Source organism: Siniperca chuatsi, linkage group LG19 (genome assembly GCF_020085105.1).
Source record: "Siniperca chuatsi isolate FFG_IHB_CAS linkage group LG19, ASM2008510v1, whole genome shotgun sequence".
NCBI lineage: Eukaryota > Metazoa > Chordata > Actinopteri > Centrarchiformes > Sinipercidae > Siniperca > Siniperca chuatsi.
This window is the reverse complement of record NC_058060.1, coordinates 1,919,636-1,940,427: the sequence shown is the minus strand read 5'-3', so window position 1 is coordinate 1,940,427 and position 20,792 is coordinate 1,919,636. Positions and strand designations below refer to the sequence as shown.

The window sequence follows — 20,792 nt, the reverse complement described above, 5'->3', positions numbered from 1 at the left end:
CAGGAAGGAGTCTTCCTGAGTATCTGTTGATTAGCTAGTTTCACCTGAAACTGACCTAATTGTTTCCATGATGGCCCAGTAATCAGTAATCAGGCCTATTGTTTTCTGGCTGGATCGTCTGAAAGCCGTCGATGGAAACGTTATGATCCGGGATATCCTGGTGTAGCCATGTCTCTGAGAAGCACATCAAACTACACTCACGGAACTCCATCTAACTACAGGCTAACATCTGACGTTAGCTCGTCCATTTTATTCGCCAGTGATCTCACGTTGCCCATGACGAGAGAAGGCAGACACGGCCTAAATCTCTTGTTCTTATGTCTCTTTTGTCTGGACCCCTCTCTCTTCCCTCGCCGCTTTGTTCCACCTCTGCATCCTCGGTGTGTCCTCCTCCAGATCTCAGTGGGGATATCGGTTGTCCTGGGCGCCATGACGCTCGGCTTCAGCGTGATCAGCGGTCCCCTGGTGTAAACAATGCGGTCAAACAGCTGTTCTGCAGCGGTGCCCTAACCGAGTAGCAGGAGAAGTTTTACGGTGAAAGAAATGACCAAAACACTCTCTACTCTCATTTTCGTAAAGAGTGTAGTTTAAATTATACTTACACACAAGTTACTCAAGTTTTGAAGAAAAAGGAAAGTTAAAAGTTGGAAAAAGTAAGATGACGAGACAGAGCAACAGCAACAAGCAGCATGCACGTTGGCGCATGTGCACTTTTTGATATAAGTTAAGCTAAGAACTGTTTGCTAAACTCGAGTAAGTATGTCTGAGCTAGAAGAAATCGTTGTGAGACCTGAGACAAATGGGAGAGAAAGGGGTTAGACACGTTTATATAGGCATGTAGGTGATTGGGTTAGAAAGGCACAGGTGATTGAATTGAAAGTTGAAGCAGAGCAGCCAGAGGACATCAGAGGGAAGACCAGAAAATATATATATACATACATATACATATATACATACACATATATATATATATATATATACATACATATATATATACACATATATATACATACATATATATATACATATATACATACATATATACATACATATATATATACATATATACATACATATATATACATATATATGTACATACATATATATACATATATACACATATACATATATATACATATATATATACATATATACATACATATATACATATATACATACATATATACATATACACATATACATATATACACATATACAAAACTTTTGTCCTTCACCCTCCGCGGGTGGTCTCATCCTTCGAGCTCGGGTCCTCTACCAGAGGCCTGGGAGCTTGAGGGTTCTGCGCAGTATTTTTGCTGTTCCCAGTACTGCGCTCTTCTGGACCGAGATGTCTGGTGTTCTTCCAGGGATCTGCTGTAGCCACTCCTCCAGTTTGGGGGTCACTGCCCCGAGTGCTCCAATGACCACGGGCACCACTGTTGCCTTCACCTTCCAGGCCTTCTCCAGCTCTTCTCTGAGCCCTTGGTACTTCTCTAGTTTCTCATGTTCCTTTTTCCTGATGTTGCCATCGCTTGGTATCGCCACATCAACCACAACGGCTTTCCTCTGTTGTTTGTCAACCACCACGATGTTAGGCTGGTTCGCCATTACCATTCTGTCAGTCTGGATCTGGAAGTCCCACAGGATCTTGGCTCGGTCATTCTCTACCACCTTTGGAGGTGTTTCCCACTTTGACCTCGGGGTTTCCAGTCCATACTCAGTGCAGATGTTCCTGTACACTATGCCAGCCACTTGGTTATGGCGCTCCATGTATGCTTTTCCTGCCAGCATCTTACAACCTGCAGTTATGTGCTGGATTGTCTCAGGGGCCTCTTTGCACAGCCTACACCTTGGGTCTTGTCTGGTGTGGTAGATCTGGGCCTCTATCGCTCTGGGCCTCTATCGCTCTGGTGCTCAGGGCCTGCTCCTGTGCAGCCATGATGAGTGCCTCTGTGCTGTCCTTCAATCCAGCCCGCTCTAGCCATTGGTAGGACTTCTTGATATCAGCCACTTCAGTTATGTTCCGGTGGTATATCCCATGTAGGGGTTTGTCCTCCCATGATGGTCCTTCCTCCAGCACGTCTTCCTCTGTTCTCCATTGCCTGAGACATTCCCTGAGCACGTCATCTGTTGGGGCCTTATCTTGGATGTACTTGTGGATCTTGGATGTTTCATCCTGGATAGTGGCTCTCACACTCACTAGTCCACTGCCGCCTTCCTTACGGCTAGCGTACAGTCTCAGGGTGCTGGATTTGCGATTGAACCCTCCATGCATGGTGAGGAGCTTTCGCGTCTTAACGTCTGTGGTCTGTATCTCCTCCTTTGGCCATCTTATTATTCCCGCAGGGTATCTGATCACTGGCAGGGCGTAGCTGTTTATTGCCTGGGCTTTGTTCTTGCCATTGAGCTGACTTCTTAGGACTTGCCTTACTCGTTGGAGGTATTTGGCCGTTGCCGTCTTCCTTGTTGCCTCTTCGAGGTTGCCATTTGCCTGTGGTATTCCAAGGTACTTGTAACCATCCTCAATGTCTGCTATTGTTCCTTCTGGGAGTGAGACCCCTTCTGTGTGGACTACCTTCCCTCTCTTTGTCACCATTCGACTGCACTTCTCAAGCCCGAATGACATCCCAATGTCAGAGCTGTAGATCCTGGTGGTGTGGATCAGTGAGTCGATGTCCCGCTCGCTCTTAGCGTATAGCTTGATGTCATCCATGTAGAGGAGGTGACTGATGGTGGCCCCATTCCTGAGTCGGTATCCATAGCCAGTCTTGTTGATTATTTGGCTGAGGGGGTTCAGACCTATGCAGAACAGCAGTGGGGACAGAGCATCTCCTTGGTATATGCCACATTTGATGGATACTTGTGCAAGTGGCTTACCATTGGCCTCAAGGGTGGTTTTCCACAGCCACACATCGAGTTCGCAATGAAGTCCCTTAGAGTCCTGTTGATGTTGTACATCATCGGATGTTGTACATGTACATCATGTTGTACATGATCCATGTGTGCGGCATTGAGTCATATGCTTTCTTGTAATCAATCCAGGCAGTGCACAGGTTGGTGTGTCGGGCTCTGCAGTCTTGGGTGACTGTTCTGTCAACCAGGAGTTGGTGTTTGGCTCCTCTGGTTCCTTTGCCAATGCCCTTCTGTGCTTTGCTCATGTATTGATCCATGTGTCCACTTATCTTAGCCGGCATGTCATGTATTTCATCGTCACTCATCATCATCATGAGGTAGGCAGCAGCGTGAAGGGTCTTGCCTAAGGACCCACACTGGGTCATTGCTCATTGCGCCCCGAGCATACATATATATATATATCTATATATAGATATATATATACACATACATATATATAAAAATCAACAACTGTTGTTGTTGATTTCTTCAAAACGTCAAAGAAATCATGACCCGGTTACTCAAGATAATCCACAGACCTTGTTGTGAGCAAGTTCTTGTAGGAACTATTGGTAGAAAGAAAATAGTTCCTACATGAAACTGCTCACAACAAGGTCTGTGCATTATCTTGAGTAACCGGGTCATGATTTCTGGAAAGAGACGTTGCTGTTGAGTTTTTCAAATGTATTTATTTTTTTGGTGCTTTGAGCACCACAAGCCTAGTGCCATATAGTCCCATTATATAAAAGAAAATGTAGACATTGTTACGACCGATATTTACAGAACTCGGCAACTCACACCAAAACAATCCAGATGGATAAATAGCACTACAGGTAAGAGGAAAAATATGTATTTTTGATTTTGGGATGAACTGTCCCTTTAAAAAAAATGTTGCTATGGAGAGATGATTAACAGCCAAGGGGAGATAGCACGATTGATAATATGTCTGGCATTGCTGCTAGACGGCGTGATGCCTTGTGTACCTGGGTGAATAGAGGAGGTCAGCTCAAAGCGGAACTGCAGCTGGCCGCAGACATGATCAGTCGGCAACCTCCGACCCAGCGAATAACTCACTACCCGATCCCTGCGGACAAAATACAGAGACAGACGGAGGAAAAGAGTCAATGCAGGGAGAATGAAAAATGGGAGAATTGAAAATGCAGATGTTGCTATGATATAATTTATTTTGACAAGCAACAACCTGCAGTAAAGGAAATGCAGGCTGTCTGTACAGAATAGCTAACCATAGCTAAAATCAGATGGTCACATGAGATATAAACTGGCTAGAGCCATCCACATCCTTCATCTCATCCACTGTCCGTGTGAGCTTGTGTATGTGGGAAAACTTCCACAGCTCTACAGACTTGAATCATCGAGCACTAGAATAATATCTGAGCTGATGACAAACAGTCCCGCTGCACTCAACATTCTGCGCAAATGTGTTCTGTGTGTGTGTTTTACCCAATGGCATGTTTTTCCAGCAGCCTCTGGACAGGGACAGAGAGCTTCCCCAGGAAGCGTTTGATGATTGGCCGACTCTTGGCAAACTTATCCTTCACCTCGATCTCCAGGACGTCAGTCGGCAGAGACACAAAGTTAAACCTCTGGAGAAAAAGACAAACACAGAGGAAAGAGCATCGTATGGATTAGACCACTTGATGTCATTGGATTGGGATGATGTTTGATTTCTGTGTATACATTACAGTTAGAACATAATATCCGTTTGCCAGTACACAGAGCTCATATTGTTCTTTAATAAAGGAAAGGCTATGAGGTCATAATTCGAAATAGTTAAAAAAAAACCTTTCTAATACAACTAATCATTTAGGGAGAATATCATCCCTTCAAAATAGGGATGCACCAATCCAACTTTTTCTCTCCTGATACCAATTCAGATATAATCACATGTTTTTTCCCATTAATTAGCAACTATCTCATTCAAAATTCTTAAAATGACATCTCCTCCTCTTTCTCACTGAAAAATTCAAAACCTATGCCAATATTGTTCATTTCAAAAGTTTAACTGCTGGACACAAAATGTCTCCTACTTGACTGTAAAGTCATTCAAAATGCATACTGGACCATGATTGGCTCCAATCTAATTGTGATGTCATACATCCTGCTGGTATGTCCAGGTGTTAAACTGAGATTTAAGGTGAGCACAGAGAAACTTCAGCAGATAAATGTGAAAACAGTCTGAAAGTGTCAAACTCAACATTTTGCACAGTGAAGCTCAAACATTAGTCATTAGATTGAACTGAAAACACAGACACTCCTGTACACTGTAATGCAACCGAATACAAAACTCTGCGATAAATCATGTCTTTGTGCAACATATTGTGCAGTTCATGGCTGCACCAACAATCAAGCTTAACTTAAAGAAGATGAATCCAAAAGAACTGACTTGGCTCTGAATTTTAGATAGACATGGTTGTATCCCATCTAGCTATTATAACAGTAGCACAAGTGGAGAAGAGAAATAAAGTCAAAAACTGACTCAGTCATGTCTGTTATACAGCAAAATGTATCTACTGTATATTTTAGCAGAAACTCCCTTTCTGGTTTGTTATTGTAATAAGCTAACATTAGCCCCCCTAAGCTACTGGTCATAGCAGACCAATTAAGACTGTAGCAGCAAATCCCCTGAGTTTACTGAATTGAGCAAGGGTGCGTTTTATTACTTATGAATTCAACTTTTCATTCATAAGAAGAAGATTGTGGAAATGGATGCAATGATGTAAATATAATTAAGTATTTTACCATTTCTTGGAGGGCTTTCATTACAGTAAATTTAAAAAGGACACTTCAACATGGTTTGGTTGAGAACATATAATACAATATTCTGAGAATAGAGCTGCAAAGACCTTTATAAAAGGTATTTTTATAGCATCATAAATGTATAATCAGCATGGTGCTTTAGGGAACTTTTCTCAAACAGTTCTTTACAGCACCAGACGGGTTCTGCTGTAGTACAGAACAAGCCTAAAGCAGATGTCCCAATATGGCCCACCTAGAAGGTTAATCACAGAACCAGTTTCTGGTGCTACATACAGAAAGTTTTCAAGGCCATTATTTATCAGATACTAAAAGAGAAATTTTAGATAAAAGTTAAAGACACAAGTTTAAAATCCCTCACTTTTACTCCTACTTGCAAACTTGAGAATAAAAGCTATATATCATATTACTTTGGACTAAAACATGCTTGTGTTTAAGAGAGCTCTTAAGTTGGTCAACAGAAGTTCGGTTCCTAAATGACTGCAGATGTGTTTAGGAATGACGGTTTGGTAAGGAAACATGAATGGGCAGAAAAACAGGGCAAGAAAGGGGAGTGAAATGAGGAAGGGAGTGCACTGAAATTTAAAAAGTGCGTCTGGTTCTGTTTTATACAGTCTATGGTCTGGGTGCATGGGATGAAATGTAATAACATTGCGCTGCAGAAGATAGAAAAATGAGCAGAGATGGGGAAGAAAGGCTAGGAGGAGGATGAAAAGGAGTCAGAGTGAATAATTTACAAGATGAGCCAGAAGGGAGCACACAAAGCAAAAGTGTGTATGTGTGACTGGAGAACGCGGGACACGCAGTAAAGGGGGTGAGATTGTACAGGAGAGAGAGAGAGAGAGGAAATGGTGGGAGGAGGAGGAGGAGGAGGGAGTGTGCAGCAGAGTGCAATGTTAATCTGTAGGAAGAGGAGTGAAATGAAGCTGTAGAGGAGGACCAGAGGATAGAAGAGATAGGAAGGTTATGAAGAGAGAAAGAGATAGGACGAGTAGAGGAGAAGCAGGAGGAATAAGGGAAGTTGAGCCAGTGTTTATCATATGGAAGCTGTGAGATTTACTCTCTAAGAATGCTGTTAAGAGCCAATTTAGGAGTAAAAAGTTCCTTGCTAATAAAGAATAAGACAAATTTATCAAGCGACTTACAGCAAAGTGAAGGAGTAACCTTTAAAAGCAGCTCACAGGATCATGTGATTAACCACATGTATGCGCAGAGCAGAAATAGCCAATCAGAGACAAGGTTTAAAGGGAACCTCCAACAATATAGCACTACCATGAAGGTGGGACATTTGTGAGAGACAGATTAAAAATTAATGGTCAAAATCTGTGCAGCAGAGGTCAAAATATTCTAATTTTTAGTGCCTAGTATGGGTCAAGCTCCAAAAACACTGGATCATACATTTACCATGACACAACCTGACTGGAGCTGAAAAGTTGTATCTTTAGCTAGCCAACTTATGCTGTACAGAATGTAAAGCCCCTTGAGGCAAATTGTGATTTGTGATATTGGGCTATATAAATAATTTAAATAATAATTTAAATAATTTTTCACATATGCAGTAGTACTCCCCAACACCTGGAAATACAATTGGTGGAGTCCCCCTTTAAGTTGCTGAAAGAACAGCATCAGCAACAACAAACAAATATGACTGTAATATGCAGTTTAATATGAGATTATATGGAGTGTGATGTATGACTGTCATAAGTAATTTAATATAGGATAGAATGAAATATGACATAACTGATTGTTTATTGTATCACAAAAAACCCCAAAACATAGCAACATGCTCTGTTTTTTATATTTCTCTGACGCTTACATGCTTGTACTGTATTACTGTACTGTAATATTTTACTGTATGCTTGTGTGCACAGAGCATCATTTCATTAGCATGACAAGTGAGAGTCGAACTATATGGATGTAAAGCCAGTACAGCTGGCACAAGCCAATGTTTTTATTCTTCCTCACCAAACTGCACAGAATAAAATGTTGCTGTCATTGTATTTACAGGTCCTTTGCCCCTATTCCCTCCTGACATGACATTACAGGAAACATGACTTTGTTCAAATGTCATGTTGATGATGATGACACTTTATTGTCAGATCGCATCTGAAATGTTTCTTGCATCACAGCAACTCCATTTGCAACATCACAGAGATTATATTTTAATGGAGAAAATATTTTCTGGTTTTCCCTCTGATGTCCGAGTTTCCAGATGGACAGATAGCTTTACTTGTTGCTAAGTAACTGCCAACTGCTGCTTAACTAGTTAGCAGTCCTATTAGAGCACTGGACACTGGCTGAGTGATGTTGTTTACACCGCTAGCACAGGAGCTTTGGGCCACCGAGAGGAGGAGATTTTCAGGACCGACATGGAATACAGTACAGCGGCTCCGACCAGGACTCTGACTCAGACGAGGAAGACACAGTAACGTTACCTAGCCGGGTTTTATTCCTGGCATCCCGAGGCTGATCCTGCCAGCCCGCTCAGACCTCTGGAGGTGGGCACTGACTGATGCCCGACCTCTCTCTCGGTCTGTCTTTGTCGTCGGAGTCAGAGTCCTGGTCCGAGCCGCTGTAAATCACCTCAGTACAATTAAATTCAATTCAATTCAATTTTACGCCAATTCATAACAGAAGTTATCTCATTGCACTTTTCCTATAGAGCAGGTCTATACTGTACTCTTTATAATATTAATTACAGAGACCCAACAAATCCCACCATGAGCAAGCATTTGGTAACAGTGGCAAGGAAAAACTTCCTTTAAGAGGGCAGAAACCTTGGACAGAACCAGACTCAATGGTGGGCGGCCATCTGCCGCTGCAGTGTTAGGTTTTGAGGTACAGTATTCTATGCCCCCAAATCAATTGGCTGATCTTGTTTTCCACAAAGCAAACATGATTTTCATGGATTACACTGATCTTCTTACTCTACTGCTGAAACCAAAGAAGCACCCAATCATCCTTTATCTGTGTTGTACAATCTGTTGTACATTTTACAATGGTTCTTTTGTCAAGAACCATTGTTTGCTTTCCATCCATGCACAAAAAACATCTACAGTATACCAAGATTTCTATAATGCCTTTGGTTTCTCCTTAATTTTCCCTACATTACACATCATGGAATTGTACATTAATATAAGACTGTTGGTTTTGTCAACGGAAACTATGTCGAAAAATCATTCCACAACTTTTTTCCACAACAAAATGTGACAAAAACTAAATAAAAAGTAACCAGTACAAACAACAAATATGATGAAACATATTACAATTTACTGTTTTAATACAGTCTTGTTAAATGCATTAATTACCTGATTGCATCTGCAGAATCACCAATTGTATGGGTAGTAAACCACTATCATTGGCCACCCAAGCTGCTTGGCCTGCTGCACTAATAAGCTGTATCTTGCACAGTATTTCAGTAACATTATGTCTCTGCTACGAATGTTTTTAGGGCTGTAGTTAGCAGCAGTGATCCTCGAGCTGCTTGGCTATAAGAGCAACCATGGGAGCCATGAGAAACAGTACCCACCATGGAAACGAAGGCTGGAGGCTAAAATCAAGGAGGCAAGAAGAGAAGTGAGCCAACTGACAGAGGCCGAGAGAGGTGCAATGAGAAAACAAGCACCCAAGAGGTACAACCAGATGCCCATACCTGAAGCACTCAAGGTCAAACAAAGGCTCCAAGCCTTGGCCAGCCGCCTAAAGAGGTACACGAGAGATAATGAAGCCTGAAGAATGAACCGGCTGTTCGCAACTCAACCTGCGAAAGTGTACGCTCAATGCGTAATAACAGCAGAGCAGACCCACCAAGGCTGGAAACTGAACAGTACTGGAAAAGTATATGGGAGAGGGAGGCATCACACAACAGCGATGCACAGTGGCTGGTGGCTCTGAGAGAGGACCACAGCAACCTCACTGAACAGAATCCAGTCACCATCACAGCGGCAGACATCCAAGAAAGAGTCTCAGGTATGAAAAACTGGACAGCACCAGGCCCTGACAGGATCCACACCTACTGGCTAAAGAAGCTCACTGCACTCCACGAGCGCCTAGCAGCACAAATGAACCAGCTGCTAAAGGATGGGACGCACCCTGAATGGCTTACCGAAGGGCGTACAATCCTGATCCTGAAGTATTCCCGCAAAGGGTACAGTCCCATCCAACTATCGGCCAATAACCTGTCTCTCCACAACATGGAAGCTCATGTCAGGCATCATTGTGGCTAAGATAAGTGGACAAATGGATCAATACATGAGCAAAGCACAGAAGGGCATCGGCAAAGGAACCAGAGGAGCCAAACACCAACTCCTGGTTGACAGAACAGTCACCCAAGACTGCAGAACCCGACACTCCAACCTGTGCACTGCCTGGATTGATTATAAGAAAGCATATGACTCAATGCCGCACACATGGATCACTGAATGCTTGGAGATGTACAACATCAACAGGACTCTAAGAGACTTCATTGCAAACTCAATGAGGCTGTGGAAAACCACCCTTGAGGCCAATGGCAAGCCACTTGCACAAGTATCCATCAAATGTGGCATATACCAAGGAGATGCTCTGTCCCCACTGCTGTTCTGCATAGGTCTGATCCCCCTCAGCCAAATAATCAACAAGACTGGCTATGGATACCGACTCAGGAATGGGGCCACCATCAGTCACCTCCTCTACATGGATGACATCAAGCTATACGCTAAGAGCGAGCGGGACATCGACTCACTGATCCACACCACCAGGATCTACAGCTCTGACATTGGGATTTCATTCAGGCTTGAGAAGTGTAGTCGAATGGCGACAAAGAGAGGGAAGGTAGTCCACACAGAAGGAATCTCACTCCCAGAAGGAACAATAGCAGACATTGAGGATGGCTACAAGTACCTTGGAATACCACAAGCAAATGGCAACCTCGAAGAGGTAACAAGGAAAACAGCAACTGCCAAATACCTCCAACGAGTAAAGCAAGTCCTAAGAAGTCAACTTAATGGCGAGAACAAGTCCCAGGCAATAAACAGCTACGCCCTGCCAGTGATCAGATACCCTGCAGGAATAATAAGTTGGACAAAGGAAGAGATACAGACCACAGATGTTAAGACACGAAAGCTCCTCACCATGCATGGAGGGTTCCATTCCAAATCCAGCACCCTGAGACTGTACGCTAGCCGTAAGGAAGGCGGCCGTGGACTAGTGAGTGTGAGAGCCACTATCCAGGATGAAACATCCAAGATCCACAAGTACATCAAAGATAAGGCCCCAACAGATGATGTTCAGTGAGTGTCTCAGGCAATGGGGAACAGAGGAAGAGGTGCTGGAGGAGGGACCATCATGGGAGGGAGGACAAACCCCTACATGGGATATACCACCGGAACATAACTGAAGTGGCTGATATCAAGAAATCCTACCAATGGCTAGAGCGGGCCGGACTGAAGGATAGCACAGAGGCACTCATCACGGCTGCACAGGAGCAGGCCCTGAGCACCAGAGCAATAGAGGCCCAGATCTACCACACCAGACAAGACCCAAGGTGTAGGCTGTGCAAAGAGGCCCCTGAGACAATCCAGCACATAACTGCAGGGTGTAAGATGCTGGCAGGGAAAGCATACATGGAACGCCATAACCAAGTGGCTGGCATAGTGTACAGGAACATCTGCACGGAGTATGGACTGGAAACCGTAAGATCAAAGTGGGAAACACCTCCAAAGGTGGTAGAGAATGACCGAGCCAAGATCCTGTGGGACTTCCAGATTCAGACTGACAGAATGGTAATTGCGAACCAACCAGACATCGTGGTGGTGGACAGACAGCAGAGGAAAGCCGTTGTGGTTGACGTGGCAATACCAAGTGATGGCAACATCAGGAAAAAGGAACATGAGAAACTAGAGAAATACCAAGGGCTCAGAGAAGAGCTGGAGAAGGCTTGGAAGGTGAAGGCGACAGTGGTGCCCGTGGTCATATATATATATATATATATATATTTTTATTTACATTTTTTATTTTTTTTATTTATTTATTTATTTTTTTGCCAAAGACTAAAAGAGGTGTCAAAAATGAATACTGTGTTGTGTCTTCTTTCAATAGCCTTTTAAAGTCAGAGACAATCCTTGTCTACAGACTAGAGAATACACATGCACACATGTTTCTGCCATCCATCTTTCACCTAAACTGAATCCTAACCTTCACTTTTTCTCCTGTGCAACGGTACTTTGTTCAAAGTAAAACTGTTCTCCACTTGCTGAATAATAGCAGGTATCTTTAAGCCAAGGTCTGTGTGGCTTTAAGTTGGTTTAAAGACTCATTGTGAGTTGCACTTAGGACAGCCAAGGACACAGATGGATACAGATAATGTAGATAAAACAATTTAAATGTCTAAATATAGCGTGGAAATCTATCAACACGTGTGAGAAAGAAAGTATACCTGTGTGTGTGTGTGTGTGTGTGTGTGTGTGTGTGTGTGTGTGTGTGTGTGTGTGTGTGCACCTCCGTGCTCCATTGTGGGTTGACTGTGTTGCAGACCACTCCGGAGCGTTTCTCCTGGCCGTGGTGTGGCAGTGAGGGGAAGATGCTGTGTTTTCCAGGCTGGATGGAGAGCTTCAGGTAGGGGTCAGGATTGAAGAACATCCCCTTCTTCAAACCAACTGCCTGGAGGTCTGAAAGAGGGGGCCATGGAAGCAATATATATTATGTTATAATAGAAAACTCTGGCACAGGTTGAAACCAAAAGTGATACTGACAAATCTTGGGATGTTCATGAGTGACCTGCAGCTGTAGGGTTTATCTCTATGATTCAGATGACTGCTGGGATAAAACTGCAATATTCTTGAGAAAACAGGCTTATATTGAGCCTAACAACATCACAAGTAATTTCTTTAAATTTTAAAAACTTATAAGAACTGCAGGAGCCAAGTGTTCAATCTTTTTGAAATGTGGCAAATCCAGTGAAGCTTTAGGCGCTCTTGAAGATGAAAAACTAGTGAGAAAAACAGAGAGAAAAACGTCTTCGGGCACTCTCAGATAAATACAGGAGAATTGTTGTGAAGAAGGGTTAATGGGTAAATGAAATGAGTGGACATGCGTTGGGGCTGTAGCTACCATTGAGGTAATATCCTGAGTATTTTTTCTGAGAATCTTTAGACCCAGAGTCAATATATATCAATTTAACTACTTTGACGCCAACAAAATAAACTGGGACTCATGACCTCTAAAATCTTGGCTATGGCTGTGCTGTGGTGTGTTATATCAGATGACCACTGTTTTGTATTCCAAATATTATTGATTTTTGTTGATAAGAATTCCTCAGGAAGCCAGTTACACTTAATTTCCTTTTTAATCCAGGAAGATGCTCCAGCTCCTTTATCCAGCTCAGGGATGCCTCCAGCTGGAGAGAAGTGGCTGTGAATGAAAAGTACATGAGGCCACTGACACAGTCAGCAGCTAAGAGCTGAGTTGTAAAAGGCCTTTGTGTGCGGTTGCGGTTTTTGTAAGAATACTATGAGCTTCTAGCTTCCACCCTCTGTCCTTAGACCCTCGATTCGGATGAGGAAAAACAAACAAAAAAAGAACGGACAGACACGCAATGTTGTGTGTACAGAATAGACCAACATAGTAAAATTACAGTATGGACACTCAGGATGATAAAATTACAGATAGATTGTAAACATACAGTATGAAATGGATCCGGGAGGACGTCAAGAAACTTCAGATATCGCCAAACCTGAGACCTGAGCCACACAACCTCTCCACCATAGTAGTACTGTAGAGGTGTGTGTAAAGGGTAGTTGAAATTGCTGTAATATCCCTGTGTCAAGATTGTTTTGTCTTTGGTTGTTTGGGCCTGAAATTGAATTTCAAGTGGTGTGTGCATAATTTGAGTTGTAAAGGCAGCCAGAGGGGGATCTTCTTACCCAAGTGATGTAAGTCATATGTGCAGCAGATTCAAGTAGGAAAGAGTGCACACACCACACTCAATTATTTGATCAGCTCATGCAGAATCAATCAATTTAGCTTGATTTCATCAGAATCAGAGTCAGAATCAAAATCAGCTTTATTGGCCAGGTATGTGTACACATACAAGTAATCTGACTCTGTTTTTTTTGTTGCTCTTAATGTACTTACACAGAAACAGACATACAGCTAAAAACAAGGACAACAAAGCTGAACAAAGGTAAACGTAAACTACTATGTACAGATATAAATATATAACTACTATATATATATATATATATATATATATATATATATATATATATATATATATATATATATATATATATATAATATAAATTTGATTCCCAGTCAGGGCGGGGCAGTATCCAGGTGGACCCTTAGGCAAGTTTCTTAATGCTACTTGCCTACCTCAGGTATGAGTGAAACCGCAAAAATAAGAGTCATACCAGCTCGGACATCCCCCGGGTCAACAAGGTCCCAGAGCAAGATCCAGTTACCATTTCAATGGCAGACATCCAAGAAAGAGTGTCAGGTATGAAGAGCTGGACAGCACCAGGCCCTCACATGATCTACAATTACTGGCTGAAGAAAATAACTGTACTCCATTAATGCCTGTCAGCACAAATGAACCAACTGCTGATGGATGGGACCCACCCAGAATGGTTAACCCAAGGACGGACAGTCCTGATCATGAAGGAACCATCAGTAGGGAACAATTCCATCCAACTACCGGCCAATAACCTGTCTCTGCACAACATGGAAGCTCCTGTCAGGCATCATACTGGCTAAGATGAGTAGGCATATGGCTCAATATATGGACAGGGCCCAGAATGGAATTCTGAATACCAGGGGAGCCAAGCACTAGCTACTGATCAATAGAGCAGTCACTCGAGACTGCAAGACTAGGCAGACCAACCTATGTACCGCCTGGATTGAATACAAGAAAGCCTATGACTCAATGCCACATACATGGATACTGGAATGCTTGGAAATGTACAAGATCAAGAATAAGGCAGTGGTGATAGCAACATCAAGAAGAAGGAACATGAGAAGCTTGAAAAATACCAAAGGCTGAAAGAGGAGCTAGAAAAGATGTGGAGAGTAAAAGCAACAGTGGTGCCAGTAGTAACCGGAGCACTGGGGGCTGTGACCCCCAAACTGGGAGAATGGCTCCAGCAGATTCCAGGTACAACATCTGAAGTCACTGTCCAGAAGAGTGCAGTCCTAGGACCAGCTGAGATACTGAGCAGAACCCTCAAACTCCCAGGCCTCTGGTAGAGGACCCGAGCTTGAGGACGACACATACCACCCCACAGGGGGTGAGAGGGGGAAAACAACAATAACATTTGTAGACAGTAAGACAATAGTGCAATGGTGCAGAGTGCTGAAATAAATATGATTAATGTATCAGGTTGCTTTATATATGAGGTAGGTGGATATGACAGTATATACAGTATGTACAGCATGTGTAGATTTGTGTTTGAGTGATGATATTTACATTTAAACCTGTGTCAACAACTAACAAACAATGAGATAAATTTACAGGTACAGTGGATGTTTTTGTTACAGGGTTATTGCACAGGGATTGTTCCTGACACTATGTCACTGATGTTAGATAGAAACTGTTCTTGTGTCTGGTTGTTTTGGCGTACAGTGCTCTGTAGCGCCTACCAGAGGGGAGAAGGTGGAACAGGTTGTGTCCAGGGTGTGATGGGTCTGCAGTGATGTTTCCTGCCCATTTCCTGACTCTGGACGTGAGTCAGGAATGGAGGGCAGGTCAGCACTGATGATTCTTTCTGCAGTCCTAACTGTCCGCTGTAGTCTGTTCCTGTCCTATTAGGTGGCCAATTCAGACCAGACACTGATGGATGTGCAGAGAACAGACTGGATTATTGCAGAGTAGAAATGGATCAGCAATCCCTGAGGCCGGTTGAACTTCCTGAGCTGGCGCACGAAGTACATCATCTGCTGGGCCTTTTTGATGATGGTGTCGATGTTGGATGCCCACTTTAGGTCCTTTGAGATTGTGGAGCCCAGAAACCTGAAGGTTTCCAAAGCAGACACTGTGTTGTTGGATATGGTGATAGGGGGCAGTGTTGGGGGCTCATCCACTGTCATCTATACAGTTTTGAGCGTGTTCAGCTCCTGGTTGTTCTGATAGCACCAGAGGGTCAGCTAATTAAGCTTTTCATTACAAACATAATTATGCACAGTGCAAGTTTATAAAAATGGGACTAAAGAGCAGCAAGCAAACTTTTATGCTACAATTGAGAAAAGGTGTTAGTTTTTTTCAGAAGTAAAGGAAGAGTGGTAGAAAGTGGCAAGTAAAATCCACTGATTGAAAGATACAGTCCATGACAGCTTAACACTGTGAACAGCTAAGAGAAAGATCTTTATTCATGCCATTAGGGTCAAGAGATTTAAGTCCAAAACCCACCAAAGTTTCTGTGCAGTAATTTGGTATCACAGTTAACCCCTCTCTCTGTCAATGTTTAAGGCCCCTTGTATTTTTTAATGTAATTTATTTTTGGTCCCAACGCCTGTTTAAAAATGTATGTATGTGAGAAAACAATTGGCTGATTATCCATCCATCCATTTTCTTCCGGTTATCCGGGGCCAGGTCGCAGTGGCAGCAGGCTAAACAGTTTAGTCCAGACTCCCCTCTCCCCAGCAACGTTTTCCAGCTCCTCCTGGGGGATCCAGAGGCGTGCCCAGCCCAGATGAAATATATAAAATCCATCTAGTGTGTTCTGGGTCTACCCCAGGGTCTCCTATCAGTTGGATGTGCACGGAAAACCTCCAAGGGGAGGCACCAGGGAGGCATCCTGATGAGATGCTCGAAGCAACTGAACTGACTCCTTTCAATGTGAACAGTGGCTCTACTCTGAGCTCCCTCCAGATGTCTGAGCTCCTTAGCTTATCTCTAAGGCTGAGCCCAGACACCTTACAGATTAAACAAATTTCGGCTGCTTGTATCCATGATCTCATTCTTTCAGTCACTACCCAAAGCTCATGACCATAGGTGTGGGTTGGAACATAGATCGACTGCTAAATCGAAAGCAAATCCACCTGTAGATCTCACGCTCCATTTTACCTTCACTCGTGAAGACCCCGAGATACTTTAACTCCTTTGCATGGGGCAGTAATAGGGGAACTGGCTGATTCTAAATGTCTAAAAGAAGACTTTTCATCATGTTTTAAAGTGTAGTTATGTATTCTATCCTTGGTGAGCACACAGGGAATAGCATTTTGCCAAAATTTGACAGTAAACATGAAAACCTAATTTACATGATTACTAGATTTACATGTAAGCACGTTAATCTATCTCGTATATACTTTGGAGAAGACCCAATTATTTCTTAGGTATTGGCATCAGGAAAAGTCCAATAAATATGATCCTAAAGTATGTCCTGTAGTTGTCACTGTTTGATTGTTTCTTGTGTCTAAGTTGTTTCCTCCAGGATTACATTAAACTGTATAATAGATTTGTCTCTCTGAAAACATGCATACTCAAAACCATGAACTGAACTTATATTTAAAAGTACTCATTGACAGGCTCAGGTCCATCAGATTTATCATTTAAAGTGAACTTTACTACCTGTTCAGCTTGAACCCAGCATTCATATCTAGATTCTCCCAACTGCTGTCAGTTGCACGCTCTCCATCGCTTTCCAAACAAGTTATGTATGTAACTATGTTTCTTTGAAATGCCGGAGACAGGATATACATGGATTTGTGGGTAGGAGTAAAGCAATACAGGAATGGATGGAAAGAAGAAGACAGATGTTGGTATCCTACCTGACAAGGAAAAGTTAATGAGTCTCCTGTTGCCCAGTCCATGGTTGACTTCAGGAATAACCACTGGCTTTAATACCTGAAGACACAGGCAGACATGAAGACTTAAGAACTGTCCTCAAATGAAAAGAACATGAAAACACACTCCATACATCCTTCTCGTCTACACCAGCGTCTTCAATTCTTTGCTGTAAGATGAAACTTTAATGATACCCAAGAGGAAAGTGGGTCACTGCAGCCAAATAACGGTATACAAGCGACAAATAACAGTATACAAGTAAAGGAAGAATACAGTAATCTAAAAGTAAAAACTGAATAGCAAAAATTAAATACACTATGAATACATTTATAATTGATTTACGAGTAAATTATCACTCCAAAACACAAAGATGTCAGACCTAACATGATTTCAATTACATTATTGTTTAGGTAGGAACAAAACGCCCAATCACATTTCAACACAGCCTTTTTTAAAGCTCCATTTTCAGTCAGCCTGACAGCGTCCTGCGATCAATACTCTGTCTTCATTATCCTGACATTGATTCTACAGCCAGGAAGAGGAGGAGCATGCGGGGTGGGAGGAGAGACAGACGAGCTGATGGAGAGAGGAGGAAGTGGAGGGTGTAAATACTGCTGTGTTGTGTCAGCTCCACCATACTGTAGAAATGTTTTGCTTGACATTCCTTACATACTAAACCCAGTCAAATATGAGCAGGCAAAAAAACAGAAATGATGGCCAAGATATCTCAGAGGTTACCTTTTGAATTATTAAAGTCACAGGGACATTGCACTATTGTCATAGTCTTGAGTTTCACAAATTCTGGATTCTTGGATATAACTAAAATAAGAATAATGTATTCTTTGGGCCTTGCTTGTCTTAATGTAAATAAATGTCCTTAGGATGGCATTAAAGGCATTACTAAAACCAACGTGTAGCCACGTTATGATGGCTACACCAGGATATCCCGGATCATAACGTTTCCATCGACGGCTTTCAGACTGTTCGGGCCGACAGGGATCACACCGGGCGGTAAGCGGAAAGGCGGCGGGCTTGCTGTTCCATTGAACTGTTAGCTGTGGGACTCGCCATATTATCTGCCACGTGAATTTTCACATGCCATTGTTGTGGCTGTTTACATCCCCCTCTGCTAACCCGGCATCGGCGTGCAACGCCACTCACACCGCCATAGCACATCTACAGACTCAACACCCGAGTGCACTCATTTTAATCTCGGGTGACTTCAACCATGTCAGTGTTTCAACAACACTGACTAATTTCACCCAGTATGTGAGCTGTCCTACTAGAGAGGAGAGACACTGGACCTGCTGTATGCCAACGTTAAGGACGCATACAGCTCTTCCCCCCTGCCCCCTCTGGGTAGGTCAGACCACAACCTGGTTCATCTTAAACCCTGCTATGTGCCTCTGGTTAAAAGGCAGCCTGTGACCACAAGGACAGTGAGGAGATGGTCAGGGGAGGCCTATGAGACACTGCAGGAATGTTTCGAAGTGACAAACTGGGATGCACTCTGTGAGCCTCATGGAGAGGACATTGACGGGCTCACTGAGTGCATCACTGGCTACATTAACTTCTGTGTGGACTGCAATGTCCCAACCAAGACGGTCCATTGTTACCCAAATAACAAACCGTGGGTAACAAAAGACATCAAGGACATTCTAAATGCCAAGAGGAGGGCCTTTACTGATGGTAATAGGGAGGAGGTGAGGGCAATCCAGGCCGACCTGAAGGTGAAAATCAGGGAGGCCAAAGAGAAGTACAGGAGGAAGCTGGAGCGGAAACTCCAGCAGAACAACATGAGGGGAGGTCTGGAGCGGCATGAAGACCATCACTGGCTTCAGACCGACTGGCAGCAGAGGAGTTGAAGGCAGCTTGGACAGGGCCAACGAACTGAATCTGTTCTTTAACAGATTCGACACACCGGCTCCTGCTCATCCCCCTCTAACTCAGCTGCTGTCGGCCCTCAAGCTCCTCTGAGTACTCTGCTCCCCCTCCCCATCAGGCTAACGGCCCTCTCCAGACCGACGACTCCCCCTCCCCACCTGTAACTTCTGCTGTGTGCCTGACTGCTGACCAGGTGAGAGGACAGCTGATGAGGCTCCACTCGAACAAGGCTGCAGGCCCCGATGGCGTTAGCCCGGGGTGCTAAAAGCCTGTGCCCCCAGCTTTGTGGAGTCCTTCAACACGTCTTTAACCTGAGCCTGAGTCTTCAAAGGGTCCCCATTCTGTGGAAGACATCTTGCCTCGTTCCTGTGCCGAAGACGCCACGTCCCAGTGGCTCCAAGGACTACAGACCGGTGGCACTGACCTCCCACATAATGAAGACCCTGGAGAGACTAGTGCTGGAACAGCTGCGGCCCATGGTCAGACCCTCCTGGATCCCCTTCAGTTCGCCTACCAGCCCCGACTGGGAGTTGAGGACGCCATCATCTACCTGCTTAACCGCATCCACACCCACCTGGACAGGCCGGCAAGCACGGTGAGGATCATGTTTTTGACTTCTCCAGTGCTTTTAACACCATCCGGCCTGCCCTGCTGGGAGAGAAGCTGGCAGCGATGCAGGTGGACGCCCCCTTGTGTCCTGGATTGTGGACTACCTGACTGGCAGACCACAGCATGTGCGGCTGCAGCACTGTGTGTCAGACAGCGTGGTCAGCAACACTGGGGCCCCTCAGGGGACTGTCCTCTCTCCCTTCCTCTTCACCATCTACACCACAGACTTCAGCTACCACACAGAGTCCTGCCACCTTCAGAAGTTTTCTGATGACTCTGCTGTGGTGGGATGTGTCAGCGGTGGTGATGAGACGGAGTACAGGGCTGTGGTGGGTAACTTTGTTTCATGGTGTGAGCAGAACCATCTGCAGCTCAATGCAACAAAGTCAAAGGAGCTGATTGTGGATCTACAGAGGACCAAGGCACCGGCGACCCCGGTTTCCATCCAGGGGGTCAGTGTGGACATTGTGGAGGACTACAAGTACCTGGGAGTATACTTGGATAATAAACTGGACTGGACCAGGAACACTCAGGCTGTTTACAGGAAGGGCCAGAGCCGCCTCTATTTTCTGAGGAGGCTGAGGTCCTTCAACATCTGCCGGACAATGCTGAAGATGTTCTATGAGTCTGTGGTGGCCAGTGCTATCCTGTATGCTGTTGCATGCTGGGGCAGCAGGTTAAAGGTAGCGGACGCAAACAGACTGAACAAACTGATCCGTAAGGCCAGTAACATTGTGGGGTGGAGCTGGACTCTCTGGCGGTGGTGTCAGAGAGGAGGATGCTGGCCAAACTACACGCCATCTTGGACAGTGTCTCCCACCCGCTCCATGACGTGCTGGCTAAACAAAGGAGCACCTTCAGTGGAAGACTCATC

At 44.0% G+C, this 20,792-nt stretch overlaps 1 protein-coding gene across 5 annotated transcripts in view; it reads right to left on the bottom strand.

Moving 5' to 3' along the window:
- LOC122866610 (E3 ubiquitin-protein ligase HECW1) overlaps positions 1-20,792 on the bottom strand; it is a 107,861-nt gene that overhangs the window by 53,431 nt on the left and 33,638 nt on the right. For all 5 annotated transcript variants that reach the window (XM_044176501.1, XM_044176504.1, XM_044176500.1 and 2 more), the window contains 4 exons: positions 17,410-17,485; positions 12,145-12,314; positions 4,354-4,496; positions 3,876-3,976 (listed from right to left, as the gene is read on the bottom strand). In XM_044176501.1, the coding sequence (XP_044032436.1) occupies positions 3,876-3,976; positions 4,354-4,496; positions 12,145-12,314; positions 17,410-17,485 (490 nt within the window). The remainder of the gene's footprint in view (positions 1-3,875; positions 3,977-4,353; positions 4,497-12,144; positions 12,315-17,409; positions 17,486-20,792) is intronic.